The sequence below is a fragment of the Uloborus diversus genome, chromosome 4 (genome assembly GCF_026930045.1).
Source record: "Uloborus diversus isolate 005 chromosome 4, Udiv.v.3.1, whole genome shotgun sequence".
Lineage (NCBI taxonomy): Eukaryota > Metazoa > Arthropoda > Arachnida > Araneae > Uloboridae > Uloborus > Uloborus diversus.
In genome coordinates, this window is record NC_072734.1 from 180,510,027 (window position 1) to 180,524,045 (window position 14,019).

The 14,019-nt window shown below is 37.8% G+C and overlaps 2 protein-coding genes across 2 annotated transcripts; both read right to left on the reverse strand.

The window, feature by feature from the left end:
- Nucleotides 1-2,297: 2,297 nt before the first annotated feature.
- Nucleotides 2,298-8,379, reverse strand: LOC129221027 (uncharacterized). The gene is made up of 2 exons (XM_054855462.1): nt 7,636-8,379; nt 2,298-2,591 (listed from the first exon to the last, which is right to left on the reverse strand). The coding sequence occupies exons 1-2, from the start codon at nt 8,377-8,379 to the stop codon at nt 2,298-2,300; spliced, it is 1,038 nt and encodes a 345-aa protein (XP_054711437.1).
- Nucleotides 8,380-8,455: 76 nt separating this feature from the next.
- Nucleotides 8,456-12,920, reverse strand: LOC129221028 (uncharacterized). Its single transcript, XM_054855464.1, has 3 exons — nt 12,822-12,920; nt 9,235-9,534; nt 8,456-9,160 (listed from the first exon to the last, which is right to left on the reverse strand). Exons 1-3 carry the CDS (start codon nt 12,918-12,920, stop codon nt 8,456-8,458), a joined length of 1,104 nt encoding a protein of 367 aa, XP_054711439.1.
- Between the last annotated feature and the right edge of the window lie 1,099 nt (nt 12,921-14,019).

A 14,019-nucleotide genomic window follows, 5' to 3' on the forward strand; every position in this document is an offset into this window, starting at 1 on the left:
TGAGATGAGGGGAAATATCTGTCGGTCTGTCTGTCTGTTCCCCCTCATAACTTTTGACTGAACAGACCGATTCGGCAAAGACACCTCATTCCCATTGTTCACTTTTTGATCTGAACAATTTTTCGTTCCATTTTGAGCAGTTCGAAAACGCTTAACATTAGCGCCTACGGAGAAATTCAAGGCAATCCCAAATTTAGAGGCAAATTTGTTTCAAACAAACTTTGTAGGAAAAAAACTTTTGATGAAAAACATAAAATTTCTCTTTGATTTGAACGTTTTTCCGTTCAATTTTAAGCAGTTCAAATCCTTTAACATTAGCACCTGTGGGGAAACTGAAAGTCAATGTAGATAACGAATTCGAAGGCGGATTTACTTCAAACAAATTTTGTTGGAAATAGCTCTTGACGAAAAACTGTCGACTCCAACTCCGAGAATTTTGGACACCTGACTCCGACTCCTGTGCCAGAAAATTTGTCGGGCTCCTACTCACCGACTTCGACTCTGATTTCGTTGCTTTAGAAAACATTTATACACGGAGGAAAAATGGCGGACTCTTGGAAATTCGACTCCGACACCTTTATCATAAAGTAAGTTCGACTCGGACTCCGCAAACATTGGCAGAGTTGCGGACTCTGAGGGAAATGACCGATTCCAACTCCAAGTCCTTTAATTAAATACCTTCGAGTCCCGAATCTGACTCTTTTGTCCCAAAATGAGATTGACTCCAACTCCGACGCCATGGTTTTTACTGTGAAATAATTACTGTTAATATGATTGTTTTTTATTTTCATTCTAAAGTTTTAATGTATGTATTAAGTTTTTGGCGGAGAAATTCAGAATACTTTACGTTTCTACTTAAAGATATCCGCAGACATTTTTTTTTCGACAATAAAAATTAGTTCTTTAAGTTGACATGTTATTGTTTTTATTCATTTTTGAAACTACATTAATTCATTTTTAAAATTACTTTTTGGCAACAGAGGAAAAAGAAACGATTTTTTATAGATATGATGTATTTATTTTAATGAGCTTATAATTTGAAATCTTTTTTTTTTTTTTTTGAAAGCGGCTAAAAAATTGTTTTAATGAAACAAAATGTACTTGCTGCTTTGTTTAAAAGGTTCTGGTACTTTATTTGCTCGTTTACTTATTTTTTACACATCTATTTTTTTAGATGAGCAAGGCACATTTTATTTCTATGAACCGGCTTAAAATATAGTATAGTAAATAGTTTGGGAGTTTAGCTAATTTTGAGAATTTTGATCAGATTCTAGAAAGTCGATTGGTATACTGGAAAGAAGGCTCGAACAAGAAGTTCTGAACGGAACTTCTTGTTTTAGTTACAAATATTGCTCTTAAGGACCTACTACATATTGAGAACTATTCCCAAAAAATAAACTCAGTATTAAAACATTCATGTCTTTGCTATAAAAATATTATTTCAAGCCGGACATTTTAGCAATTATGAAATAACCAATCGAGTTCATATCATTTTTTAATCTTTACTAATAATAAAGCTGAAAGTCTACCTGTCTGGATCTCTGTCCGGATATCTCTCTCTGTCCCGATCTCTGTCTCAATGTATGTCTGTGACGCGCATAGCGCCTAGACAGTTCTGCCGATTTTCACAAACTTTGGCACAGAATTAGTTTGTAGCATGGAGTGTACACCTCGAAGCGATTTTTTGAAAATTCGATTGTGTTCTATTTTCTATTCCAATTTTAAGAACATTTTCCCGAGCAAAATTATCACCAGATGGACGAGTAAATTCCAAAGTTATCATAACGTGGAACCGTAACATGTGCAAACGAATTGGCGAGAAATTTATCATACAAAAATTTTGTAAATATACAGGCGAACCAAAATACATTTTTATTTTCTACTACGGGCAAAGCCGTGCGGGTGCCACTAGTAATTAGATAAAATGGCTCTCAGAAACTTTTATCTATTGTTAACTCTTGAAGAAATCTTCATCGACAACAAAAACCTTCTGCTAAAATTTCCATTTGTACAATACCCATGCGTCAAAACTTAGGTGTCTCGGAAGCGAAGTTCGTGAGTGCTTGAAGCAGGTCTGCGTAATTTCTGAAAATCTTCCACGAATATGATAATCCTGGGAGTGAAAGAAGAAGTTACTTGTTAGCACAAGGTAACTGAGGAGGATGACAGACAATCTGTTAACCTAGTTTCCAAATGGTATCCATGTTCGCATAAGACTGTACGTTATTATGCTCTAAAAGTACCTGTTTAGTTGAAATGTTTGTTTTACACGTTCCAACTGTTTTTAGAATATGACCTCAACAATAGGTTGAGACATTGATGCCAATCTTAGTGAACCACTTGTCAACTAACCCACCTCGTACAGAGAATGATCTTTCACGGGTGTATAGGTGGTCTTTCAGGGTTGAGGACATTTTTTCTTGGTGACCACCAATGTATGGAACACTCGGGAGTGTCCAAAAGACCCCACTTTTTTCACTATAAGATAGAGCACTAATGCGTTGCAGTGCCGAAAGAGCAGCAACGTACAGGCTGCCACTCAGTGGTTGACACTTGACACTGACACTTGGCACTTCCATTTGTCTTCCTTGCTGTACATTTTATGTCCGAAAAGTGTTTGAATCACAAGCTAAACTAAAGTCTGCCCTTGTCTGAAAAACGGGCTAGTTAAAATATTTAAATCTGAATAATTCTTGCAGCGAAGAATGGAAAATAGCAATGATATTTTGATATAAGCGTTGTGTAATGTCATTAGGTCTTTGTCAATTTATTGCATGATCTATGTAAAAAAATGGGGCTAATTAGTTTTTGTAGATTTAGTTGAAAATTCATTTTTCCAAACCTGTTTCGAAATAATTAAAAGGCAAAAGCGAACATCTGAAACGAACAAACTACGACCGTTGCTAACTAGTTAACGTCCTTTTCCGGCTTTGGGTTTCCATCTCTTCTGCGGTCAGATAGTAACTTGCATAACTCAGATTTGCTTAAACCAAGGGACACACTAATTGGTATTCCTACTTTCAACTTGCTTAAGAAAAACAGAAAGAACTTTATGAGTTACTTTCTAATTATCAGTCATGATTTTTTAAAAAAACTGTTAAGTACGACAGATGCTTTGTGCGTCAATTAGGTCGATCAATTGATAAACTTCTACGCACCAGTTTTTTTTTAATCCGCAAAAAATCTTAATTATTCATTCGATCAGTAGTTAAATTAATGAAAAAACTAAACTAAACAATATTCATGCCCTCTGACATAATAAACATTGGACATATTTTTTCACTAAAATTCTATGTTTAGACAAACTGTAATTTTACTCATCGTGTTGCGAAAAATATTATCTCATTAAACCTAAACTATATAGTTAATAATTTTCGATTTATTATTTTTCCCAAACACCAATTATTTTAATCAGAATGTAAAAAAAAGAAGAAGAAAATCGGAAACCTTTCTGAAAAATAATGGGCAGTTAATTTGTCCTGCGAGTAGCATATCTCACAAAAACAAGAAAACGTTCTAGCTATCTAGCTAAAAGTCAGTAACCTTCATTATTTTAAATTGAAATCTTTCAGAAATTTTGGAATTTTTTTAAGTAAAATCTATTTCTATTTCTTTTATAATTTACAAAACATAAAAAAAAAGAAAAAAAAAAACAGAAAAACGCTTTGTTTATAGCAATACTTTGGCTCCTTCCTTACTTACTAGGAAAGCTCCAAACCAAATGTGGCAGTAGCAAGGGCAGAATTCTGAGCAAATACTGAACAGCGTATTTTTTTTTTTGAAATTCATGCAAAGCTCAAGTTCCCTTAGACTAGATTTTGCCCTTGTTTTTAGCTTAGTCAACACTTAACGAGATAAAATCATACTAAAGAAGCTGAGTATGTTTTCCCACTGGTATCTGAAACTGTTTTTCGGAACTGTGAGAAGTCTGAATTCACTAAACAGTACAATTCTGAAAACTTGAAATCCCGGAACGTTGCCCAGAAATAATCTGTGACGCTTCAGAATGCAGTAAGCTACAGTAAAAAAACAATATTTTTGAAATGAAAAGTTAAAATTAAAAGTTCAAATGTGTACTAATATTTCAAAGTTTGTCAAGGAGCTGGTACTTACGTTTATGGACGTATATGTTTCTCTTTTTTTAGAATAGGAAAGATCATTCATTCTTACTCAATTAAATAAAAAATAACATATAATCAACGTTTAAAATGATTCAACCGAAAACGCCCTCAATTAAGTTTTTTGTGTGAGCACATATTGGTTAAAATCATAAGATTTTTCACACATACTTAGAAAATTTTCTATGAAAATTCATGACAAAACTAGTTTTTATGATATGTAAGGATTGTCAAAATTGCTATATTAACTGTTCGTACGTTCTTACGATCAAATGTACATACTTAAATGCAATGCCCAGAAAAACGGATGAAAATCATTCAAAAATGATCAAATTTGAAATTAAAGTTGAAAATTAAGTAAAATATTCCTGGTTTTATAAAGCTACATTTTGTTTAAGGAAGTAGAAAAAAATCTAGTTTTTCATGTTTCGCACATAATATCAAAAAAGTAAACTACAAAATACATTAGAAAAACTTATTTCAGTATTTTGAAAGAATGGAATATTAGAAAATATTACAAAGTTATTTTTAACATGGTAAAACATCCTGAATCAACTTCTTGGTAAAGAAGCGGAAATCATTGAAATGTCATTAAAAACAACACGTGTACTGAACAAATTATAACAAAAAACAGTTTGCTTTGTCGTGGAATGTCAAACGTGGAATGTCAAACAAATTGTCAATAGCGAACATTTTTAAATAAGACGAGAAAACTTAAGTTCTAATGAGTAAACATGTGTTTATTTGCGAAGAGTCTTTTTGAAAAGCAATTGAATCATTGAAAAGCGTAGGAGCTTTGAATAACTTAAGTGTTTACGGTAAAAAAAACGTTTTTAAATAACAAGAAATTGAACTCGTTTTTAGTATCCGAAGTTAAAAATAATCACCGAAACACATATTTTGTTCCGAGAATAAATTAATTGTTGTTTGTTTCTTAAAATGATATAAGGATAAACAATTAGAAGGATACGCTTAACGATGCCTGCTGGCCTTAGATTTAAAAAAGTCACGAGAATAAGTTTTAAAAACAATCAATGACAGGTAAAATAAAACGTTGTTCATGCTGTCGTCTTCAAATACAATTATATTTCTAAAACAAAGACATTAAATCAAAATACATAATTTCTTTTGTTTAAAATGAGCTGATACGTACGAAATAGCATTAAAATGTATTTAAAATAATATGTCACATGGTCGGAATAATTTAATCGATTCAAGGGGACGGTTAAAAGCTTGTTTTCCAGAAAAAAAAGCAAACAATTATTTATATATATATATATATATATATATATATATATATATATATACACATTTCAAGGGTTCTGAATACAATGGTGGGTGTCTGTTTTTTTGCAACTTTGTAGTGTATCTATTTGTACAATGTATTTGCTTTAAATGAGGAACCATCCTGTCAAATCAGGAACGAAAAAAGTCATTCTTGATAATTTCACCTGCTTAACTCGGTCTTATCTAAATAGATTGATAGTAAACGGAATAATCAATTACAACAACATTAATTCTCTTTTTTATTGAAAACGCGCTCGCACAATAACCAATGTAATGCCTAGCTAAAGAGCGGATATTTCTGCACAAAATGAAAGTTTTGTTCTGTTCAAGTTCAAATTATCACGCTCATTAGGTTTCCATTTTGTTTTTCAATCGGTCAATACTACTTGGGGGCAGAATTAAACACAGTAGTCCAGTACAAACATTTATTGCTCCCTACACAGTAGAATTACTACTGTTAATTATTACAAACTACTCTACAGATTACAGATATTGTTGCACATAAAGGATACTTTGCTCTACGTCTGATGAAAATTCTTCCGGGCAGAGAAATGACATTATTGACAAGGCCATTTGAGATAGAAATACGTTTTGAACTCTAGCGCTACTGCTACACTGTAAAAACGATTCAGAAACGTTCCTGGAAAATAATGGACAGCTGATGTGTCCAATTTCAGCTAGTAACGTATCTTGCAAAAACCAGGAACACTTTCCGCTAAAATTCAGTAACCTTCCTGAAATTCTGCTGAAAGCCTCCTGAAAAATTCAGAAATCTTCCCGTTAAAACCAGTCGTGTCTCTGGAAAATTTGAGTAAACTTAGGAAGTTATAATAAAATAGCTTGTTGACATTATCCTGATTTATCGAAGAAATTCCAAGAGCATTAATGGAAACATGGCCAAATCTAAGCCAGAATTGCTGGTAAATAACGAGAATGATACTCGAATGCAATTCTTGCAAAGCAACATAGTCAATACTTATTCGCTCCCTTTGGGCGCTTGTTTGGCATGGACGGGCCTTAATTGGGCTGAAGCCGATATACTTTATAAATACGCTCAGTTGATCTTATAACTGGGAGCTAAAAACATTTTTCACAACAATGAAAAGTCTGCATTCCTGCAACTTGTAGCAATTTAGGAAACTTTTTGACAATGATATTTGATGTTTCCAGGAAGTGAATAAATACAATTAAAATCCCGAAACGTAACACGGAAATACCCAGTAACGTTTCGGAATTTTTTTACAGTGTAAATAATCTAAAGTTCATTTGAAACTCTTCTGAATATGAGCCTTCAAATAATCTTCTTTAATCCGGGAGGATGTGCGGGGGTCATTTTATGGTCCCAAGCGTTTTGCAAAAAGTAATTGCCAAAAAACTAGTCACCTGTTCATTCTTTTCATATCAGTAGCTGAGTTTGCCCCCCCCCCCGCCCATTTACTTTTCAGTAACATTTTGAATGGATTTGGGACCTACGTGATCCACTAAAACACGTTTCGTTAGTTACTGGGGTCAGTAAATGACATCGCGCGTCCTGCCGTATGTTTCACGGGCCAACTGTTTCGAATTAGTACAGTAAAAATAGGGGTTAGACCCAAACATTGAAAAAAAAAAAAAAAAGCTAAACCTGGTGCAAATTTATTATTATGAAAGGATTCCGGGCTGTTGGTCCGTGGTCTGAGTGTATATTCTCCAAACGTTTCGGCTGCATCTGCGGCAGCCATCCTCAGTGGTTCCGAGTTCGTAACTTCCAGGGAAGAGACTTCTTGGCAACTGATGCAAGTGTCGAAGTGCTGTCAACATTTATAGGGCATGGGTCCTCTTGGTTCTGGACTGGGATTGGCTGGTGAACGTTTGTCTTCATCGCTTCCTGATTGGAGCTTAGGCTCTCCTTTTCCTGCTCGGGGATTGGCTGCTGGGGATTCAGCTGAAGGTCCGTCCTTGTTTCTGATTGGCTGGAGGTTCTTGTTGTTTTGATCCTTTTCAGTATGGGATGCCAGAGCTTGTTTATCTTTATTCCTTCTTCTTTTTTGTTGAAATTATTTGGATGTTTGAATATCTCGATGGCTTCTCTGTTCAATCTCGCATAATAATGGCAAGTCCTTGAAAGTATTTTTGTCTCTTTGAATTTGATGTCATGGTTCCCCTCACTAAAAGTGTGTTCTGCGACTGCTGACTTCTGAGTGTGGCCTAGTCGGCAATTTCTTTGATGTTCTTTGATTCTAGTGTTGACGCTTCTCTTAGTAGTTCCAATATAGGTAGATTCGCAGGAACAGGGAATCTTGTAAACACCTGCGGCGGACAAGGGATCTCTTGCATCTTTCACAGATCGTAATAAGTCGCTGGTTCGGTGGGAAGGTTTGAAAACAGTCTTGATATTGTGGCGTCGCAGAAGTCTTTCGATTCTATCAGTGACGTCCTCAACGTAGGGGAGGTAGGCTGTGGACTTGATCGGATCTTCTTTAAGTGGCTGTTTTTTTATTTTGGGGTGGAAGGCTCTTTTGATCTCTTGCTTCAAAAAACCGTTGGCTTGGAAAACTTTTGTGAGGTGGGAAATTTCATGCTCGATAGCAGTCGGTTCGCAGATTCTGTTGGCTCTCACGAATAAAGTTTTCATTACACCTCTCTTCTGTCGAGGATGGTGATTAGAGTCCTTGTGTAGATAGCGATCAGTATGTGTAGGTTTGCGATAAACACGATGACCTAGGGATCCGTAATCTCTGCGACTGACCAAGACATCCAGGAAAGGCAACTTCCCGTCGTTTTCGGTTTCCATCGTGAATTGGATATTCTCATGTTGGCTGTTTATGTGAGTCAAAAATCGGTGAAGTTCGTCTTTTCCATGGCTCCATATCACGAAAGTGTCGTCGACGTATCTGAGCCAGCAAGTCGGTTGTTTTTCCACAGTGCTGAGAGCAACTTCTTCAAATTTCTCCATGTAGAAGTTAGCAATTACAGGGCTCAATGGACTCCCCATGGCTACACCGTCTATCTGCTCATAGATGTCATTGTTCCACTGGAAATACGTGGTCGTAAGGACATGCTGGAATAAATCAGCGATATCTGGTGAAAAATATTTCCCGTACGTTCTCCATGGCTTCCTTGATTGGAACTCTCGTAAAGAGAGAAACGACGTCGAAGCTTACCAAGATATCTGTTGACTGGAGACTGTAGGTTTTGAGCTTCTCTATGAAGTGGGACGAATCTCTAACAAAAGATTCCGTTGCCCCGACATGGGGTTTCAGAAAACTGGCAAGATGTTTAGAGAGGAGGTGAGTAGGAGAGTTTATGGCACTGACAATAGGTCTCAACGGCAACTCTTCTTTGTGGATTTTTGGCAATCCATATAATCTGGGGATAAGCGCTTCAGATGATGAAATTGTCTCCTTTGTTTTCTCAGGTAGTGTTGATTTCATAATTAGTGAGTTGGTCTTCTTCAGGATCCTGGATGTAGGGTCACGACGGAGTTTTACGTAGATCGTAGGGTCCAACAGGTCCCTAATCTTTCTTCGGTAGTCTTCGGTGTTGAGAACAGTCGTAGCGTTGCCTTTGTCTGCCGGTAGGATAACAATCGATTTGTCTTCATTGAGACTTTTTATGGCTTTTCTCTCTGCATTGCTGACATTACTTCTTGGTGGCTTGGCTTTGTGCAGGATGCGGGACGCTTCTCTCCGAATTTCTTCAGCCTCTGCTTGCGGTAGTTGTCTTAGGCTTGATTCGATGTTGCAATAATGTCCTCCGTCGGAATGGAGTTCATTCTGATAGCAAAGTTGCCGCCTTTGGCCAAAATTGACGTTTCAGCGGTTGTCAAGACTCGGTTAGATTTGTTTACAACCACTCGGGAAATGTCCAGAGCAGGTCTAGTGGCTTGGGTGTTGTTCAGAGTATTGAATTTGCTCTTTTGTCGGGCTGACACACATTCCATTTTCCTCTCAGCGGAACTGAAAGTGAGACGATCAACAGTGTCCCTGGCTGCAGGCCTGATGGAATTGGCTATGCTGAGATGCAACCGTAACAACGATGTACTTGTTTTGGCAAGGTCTTTGCAAATATCATGGATTCGTTCACGTAGCAGAGCTTTCTCCGTTCGGTTGTAGATGCGATGGGCTTGAGCAGAGCGGATGAGACGCTTCTGTTGTAGAAACTTAGGAATAGTCCCAGAGTCTCGGCACCGAAGTAGAAATGTAAGGGAGCTAAGCAGTTGTAATTTCTTCTTTCGCAACACCTCGACACTGCGTATCGAATGGTAGGTTTCCTCCCCGTAGAGGTTGTCAATGTAAGAGTGAAGGCTTTCACGGCCGGTGTCAATATAATGAAAGGATTCCGGGCTGTTGTGCCGTGGTCTGAGTGTATATTCTCCAAACGTTTCGGCTGCATCTGCGGCAGCCATCCTCAGTGGTTCCGAGTTCGTAACTTCCAGGGAAGAGACTTCTTGGCAACTGATGCAAGTGTCGAAGTGCTGTCAACATTTATAGGGCATGGGTCCTCTTGGTTCTGGACTGGGATTGGCTGGTGAACGTCTGTCTTCATCGCTTCCTGATTGGAGCTTAGGCTTTTCCTGCTCGGGGATTGGCTGCTGGGGATTCAGCTGAAGGTCCGTCCTTGTTTCTGATTGGCTGGAGGTTCTTGTTGTTTTGATCCTTTTCAGTATGGGATGCCAGAGCTTGTTTATCTTTATTCCTTCTTCTTTTTTGTTGAAATTATTTGGATGTTTGAATATCTCGATGGCTTCTCTGTTCAATCTCGCATAATAATGGCAAGTCCTTGAAAGTATTTTTGTCTCTTTGAATTTGATGTCATGGTTCCCCTCACTAAAAGTGTGTTCTGCGACTGCTGACTTCTGAGTGTGGCTTAGTCGGCAATTTCTTTGATGTTCTTTGATTCTAGTGTTGACGCTTCTCTTAGTAGTTCCAATATAGGTAGATCCGCAGGAACAGGGAATCTTGTAAACACCTGCGGCGGACAAGGGATCTCTTGCATCTTTCACAGATCGTAATAAGTCGCTGGTTCGGTGGGTGGGTTTGAAAAGTCTTGATATTGTGGCGTCGCAGAAGTCTTTCGATTCTATCAGTGACGTCCTCAACGTAGGGGAGGTAGGCTGTGGACTTGATCGGATCTTCTTTAAGTGGCTGTTTTTTTATTTTGGGGTGGAAGGCTCTTTTGATCTCCTGCTTCGAAAAACCGTTGGCTTGGAAAACATTTGTGAGGTGGGAAATTTCATGCTCGATAGCAGTCGGTTCGCAGATTCTGTTGGCTCTCACGAATAAAGTTTTCATTACACCTCTCTTCTGTCGAGGATGGTGATTAGAGTCCTTCCTCGACAGAAGAGAGGTGTAATGAAAACTTTATTCGTGAGAGCCAACAGAATCTGCGAACCGACTGCTATCGAGCATGAAATTTCCCACCTCACAAAAGTTTTCCAAGCCAACGGTTTTTTGAAGCAAGAGATCAAAAGAGCCTTCCACCCCAAAATAAAAAAACAGCCACTTAAAGAAGATCCGATCAAGTCCACAGCCTACCTCCCCTACGTTGAGGACGTCACTGATAGAATCGAAAGACTTCTGCGACGCCACAATATCAAGACTGTTTTCAAACCCACCCACCGAACCAACGACTTATTACGATCTGTGAAAGATGCAAGAGAACCCTTGTCCGCCGCAGGTGTTTACAAGATTCCCTGTTCCTGCGGATCTACCTATATTGGAACTACTAAGAGAAGCGTCAACACTAGAATCAAAGAACATCAAAGAAATTGCCAACTAGGCCACACTCAGAAGTCAGCAGTCGCAGAACACACTTTTAGTGAGGGGAACCATGACATCAAATTCAAAGAGACAAAAATACTTTCAAGGACTTGCCATTATTATGCGAGATTGAACAGAGAAGCCATCGAGATATTCAAACATCCAAATAATTTCAACAAAAAAGAAGAAGGAATAAAGATAAACAAGCTCTGGCATCCCATACTGAAAAGGATCAAAACAACAAGAGCCTCCAGCCAATCAGAAACAAGGACGGACCTTCAGCTGAATCCCCAGCAGCCAATCCCCGAGCAGGAAAAGGAGAGCCTAAGCTCCAATCAGGAAGCGATGAAGACAGACGTTCACCAGCCAATCCCAGTCCAGAACCAAGAGGATCCATGCCCTATAAATGTTGACAGCACTTCGACACTTGCATCAGTTGCCAAGAAGTCTCTTCCCTGGAAGTTACGAACTCGAAACCACTGAGGATGGCTGCCGCAGATGCAGCCGAAACGTTTGGAGAATATACACTCAGACCACGGCACAACAGCCCGGAATCCTTTCATAATATTGACACCGGCCGTGAAAGCCTTCACTCTTACACTGGTGCAAATTGTTTTTTACCTTCCCAATAAGAACAGGTAAAAAGTCCCACCCCATTGTACGTCGGGTTTCGGAATAGGAGGCACCTGAAAAAAGGTTGTTTTGGGTATTTTTCCGGAATTTTTAGAGTAATTTTAAAGTGAAAATATTATGTTTATACTAAATTTAAAAGCATGAAATTAAAGGTATTTGCCCCCCATGAGGGATGACATAACCCACCAATGCTACGAAGCCCCATTATCGCCGTAAAACGAAGCAGTACCCCCGAACTTCCCTTCATACATTTCATATGGAAATATTATTTTATGCAAAGTTTAAGTTAGAAATCAAGTGTTTCCATCCTCCAAGTGCGATTATGCTACTCCTCCCAAAGCTACAGAATCCCCCCTCGCCAAATAAAATAATACCTTTACCCCCCCCCCCCCCTTTTCATTTCAAGTAGAAGTATTATTTCATGCAAATCTTAAATGCATTAAATCAGGACTGTCCACACCATAAGAACAGTAGATCACCTCCCAAAACGAACTATATACTAAAAGATGACCCCCCCCCCCCGACACATTTGATTAAATGGTCAGAAAAATTACGTTGAACTGTTTTTTGCTTCCAAATGATTTCTCCTAAGCTTGTAACAAAAAGTTTTCCTTCTTAAGATCTTTTTAGGAATCTAGATTCTCAGCAAAATCGTTATTGTTGCAGCTATGTCTAGCACAGTTTGTGCATATAGTTCAGCACTTCAGTGCACTTTCAGACTTTTCAAACACTCCCTATATCCAATGAACCCCTTAGAGCAAGCACACGATTTGAGGCGCAGAATGTCTTCTAGAGCAGAAAAGACTTGACTGTTGTAATAAGACGCAGATGATATTTCAGTGGTACTTTCTCCATCTTTGTACCCATAAAAAATGACACTTTCCCATACTTACAAGTGACATATGCACTGCATTGCTGGGACATTTCCTTGAAGCTTACAGATAGTAACTACTAACAGAAGCGAGATACATTAACTGCATTATAAAAAAATGATATCCTTTGATGTTTCTACCCCAACGTTTAAGGCCTCATCACAACTCACCTTATTATCAGCGACTGACCAGTAACGGCGAGCAACACCAACTTGAGTCAATACCCGTAGAGAGGGAAGAGCACTATTTAGCCTTCTACTGTTGCTCATTTCTCTCAAGACTTCTTCTATCGTTGAATCACTACAGGTTCTGGACCACCTAAATTTGTCACTGCATTGGATCGTTGGATAGCTGATGTTTTAGCTGATGTTAAATGTGATCAAATTTTTTTTATTGCATAATGTACTCAAAAGTTTCAGATAGTGTTGCAAGTATATGTGCACATATTTAGCATAGTTCACATAACCAGCTCCCCCGCACCTTTCCGCACCCCCTCCTAAACGATGGCGTACCCCTTAAGTGTGACGGAGTACCCATCCAGAATAAAAGGCCTCAAAAAAGAAAGAAATACCCCTTGAAAAAACTGCCTTAAAAATTCCAATGACGCAATTTGTGCCATGGACCCCCCCCTCTCCCCCGTCTATCCACTCCAATCAATTAGATTTTTTTTCTGTGAGAGCTTATTATTTTACTATTATAGAGTGGTTTCTGCGAGTTTTGAGTACTTTTTTTTAAGAAATAGAAATTATTTTTATTTAAAAATGATTATTTCGCCCCCCCCCCTTTCCCCCAAAACCCGACGTGCAAAGTGCTGGGACTTTTTTACCTCTTTTTGCTGGCAGGGAAGGTAAGAAGTAATTTGCAACAGGTTTCAACTTTTTTTTTTTTTTGGATGTTTGGGTTTGACCATTTTTTGGCCTAATTTTACTGCACTAAATGGCCAATGCGGCTATTTTGTTTATATCCCTTCAATGATGAAGTTATTTCATGTAAATAGTAATGCCAATACAATACAAGAAAGAAATAAACATTTTTTTAACACTTTTTGCTGAAATTGAATGAAATAATTTGTTCATCAATGAAGAATATATAAGGCTAAATGTTTTTTAGAAGAGAATTTCTTAGATCATGAAAATTTCAGCGAAAACGATACAGAATTGAAAATGGAAGAAAATACTTTAAATTATGTGAATGACTGACTTTTTTAGTGCAAAACATGATGTAAAGTGGAGTAAAGTGAGACGAGATTGCCTAGAATGTAGCATTTTTTTTAAATTTTAGTTTTAATAAAAATCGAAACATTTTTGGCATTAATTCTACAAGTTTTGCATCAAAAATACCAATTACAGCATTATAGTTTTTATAAAG

What these genes read in the sequence shown, in the direction of transcription:
- LOC129221028 (XM_054855464.1), bottom strand. Translation starts at nt 12,920, where the DNA reads ATGAGCAACAGTAGAAGGCTAAATAGTGCTCTTCCCTCTCTACGGGTA. An exon ending in GGTCAGTCGCTGATAATAAG is followed by an intron (nt 9,535 to 12,821) that starts GTGAGTTGTGAT and finishes TTTCTACAACAG; the next exon opens with AAGCGTCTCATCCGCTCTGC. An exon ending in TGGACATTTCCCGAGTGGTT is followed by an intron (nt 9,161 to 9,234) that starts GTAAACAAATCT and finishes CTTTGCTATCAG; the next exon opens with AATGAACTCCATTCCGACGG.
- LOC129221027 (XM_054855462.1), bottom strand. Translation starts at nt 8,379, where the DNA reads ATGGGGAGTCCATTGAGCCCTGTAATTGCTAACTTCTACATGGAGAAA. An exon ending in TTGGAACTACTAAGAGAAGC is followed by an intron (nt 2,592 to 7,635) that starts GTCAACACTAGA and finishes TAAAATGTACAG; the next exon opens with CAAGGAAGACAAATGGAAGT.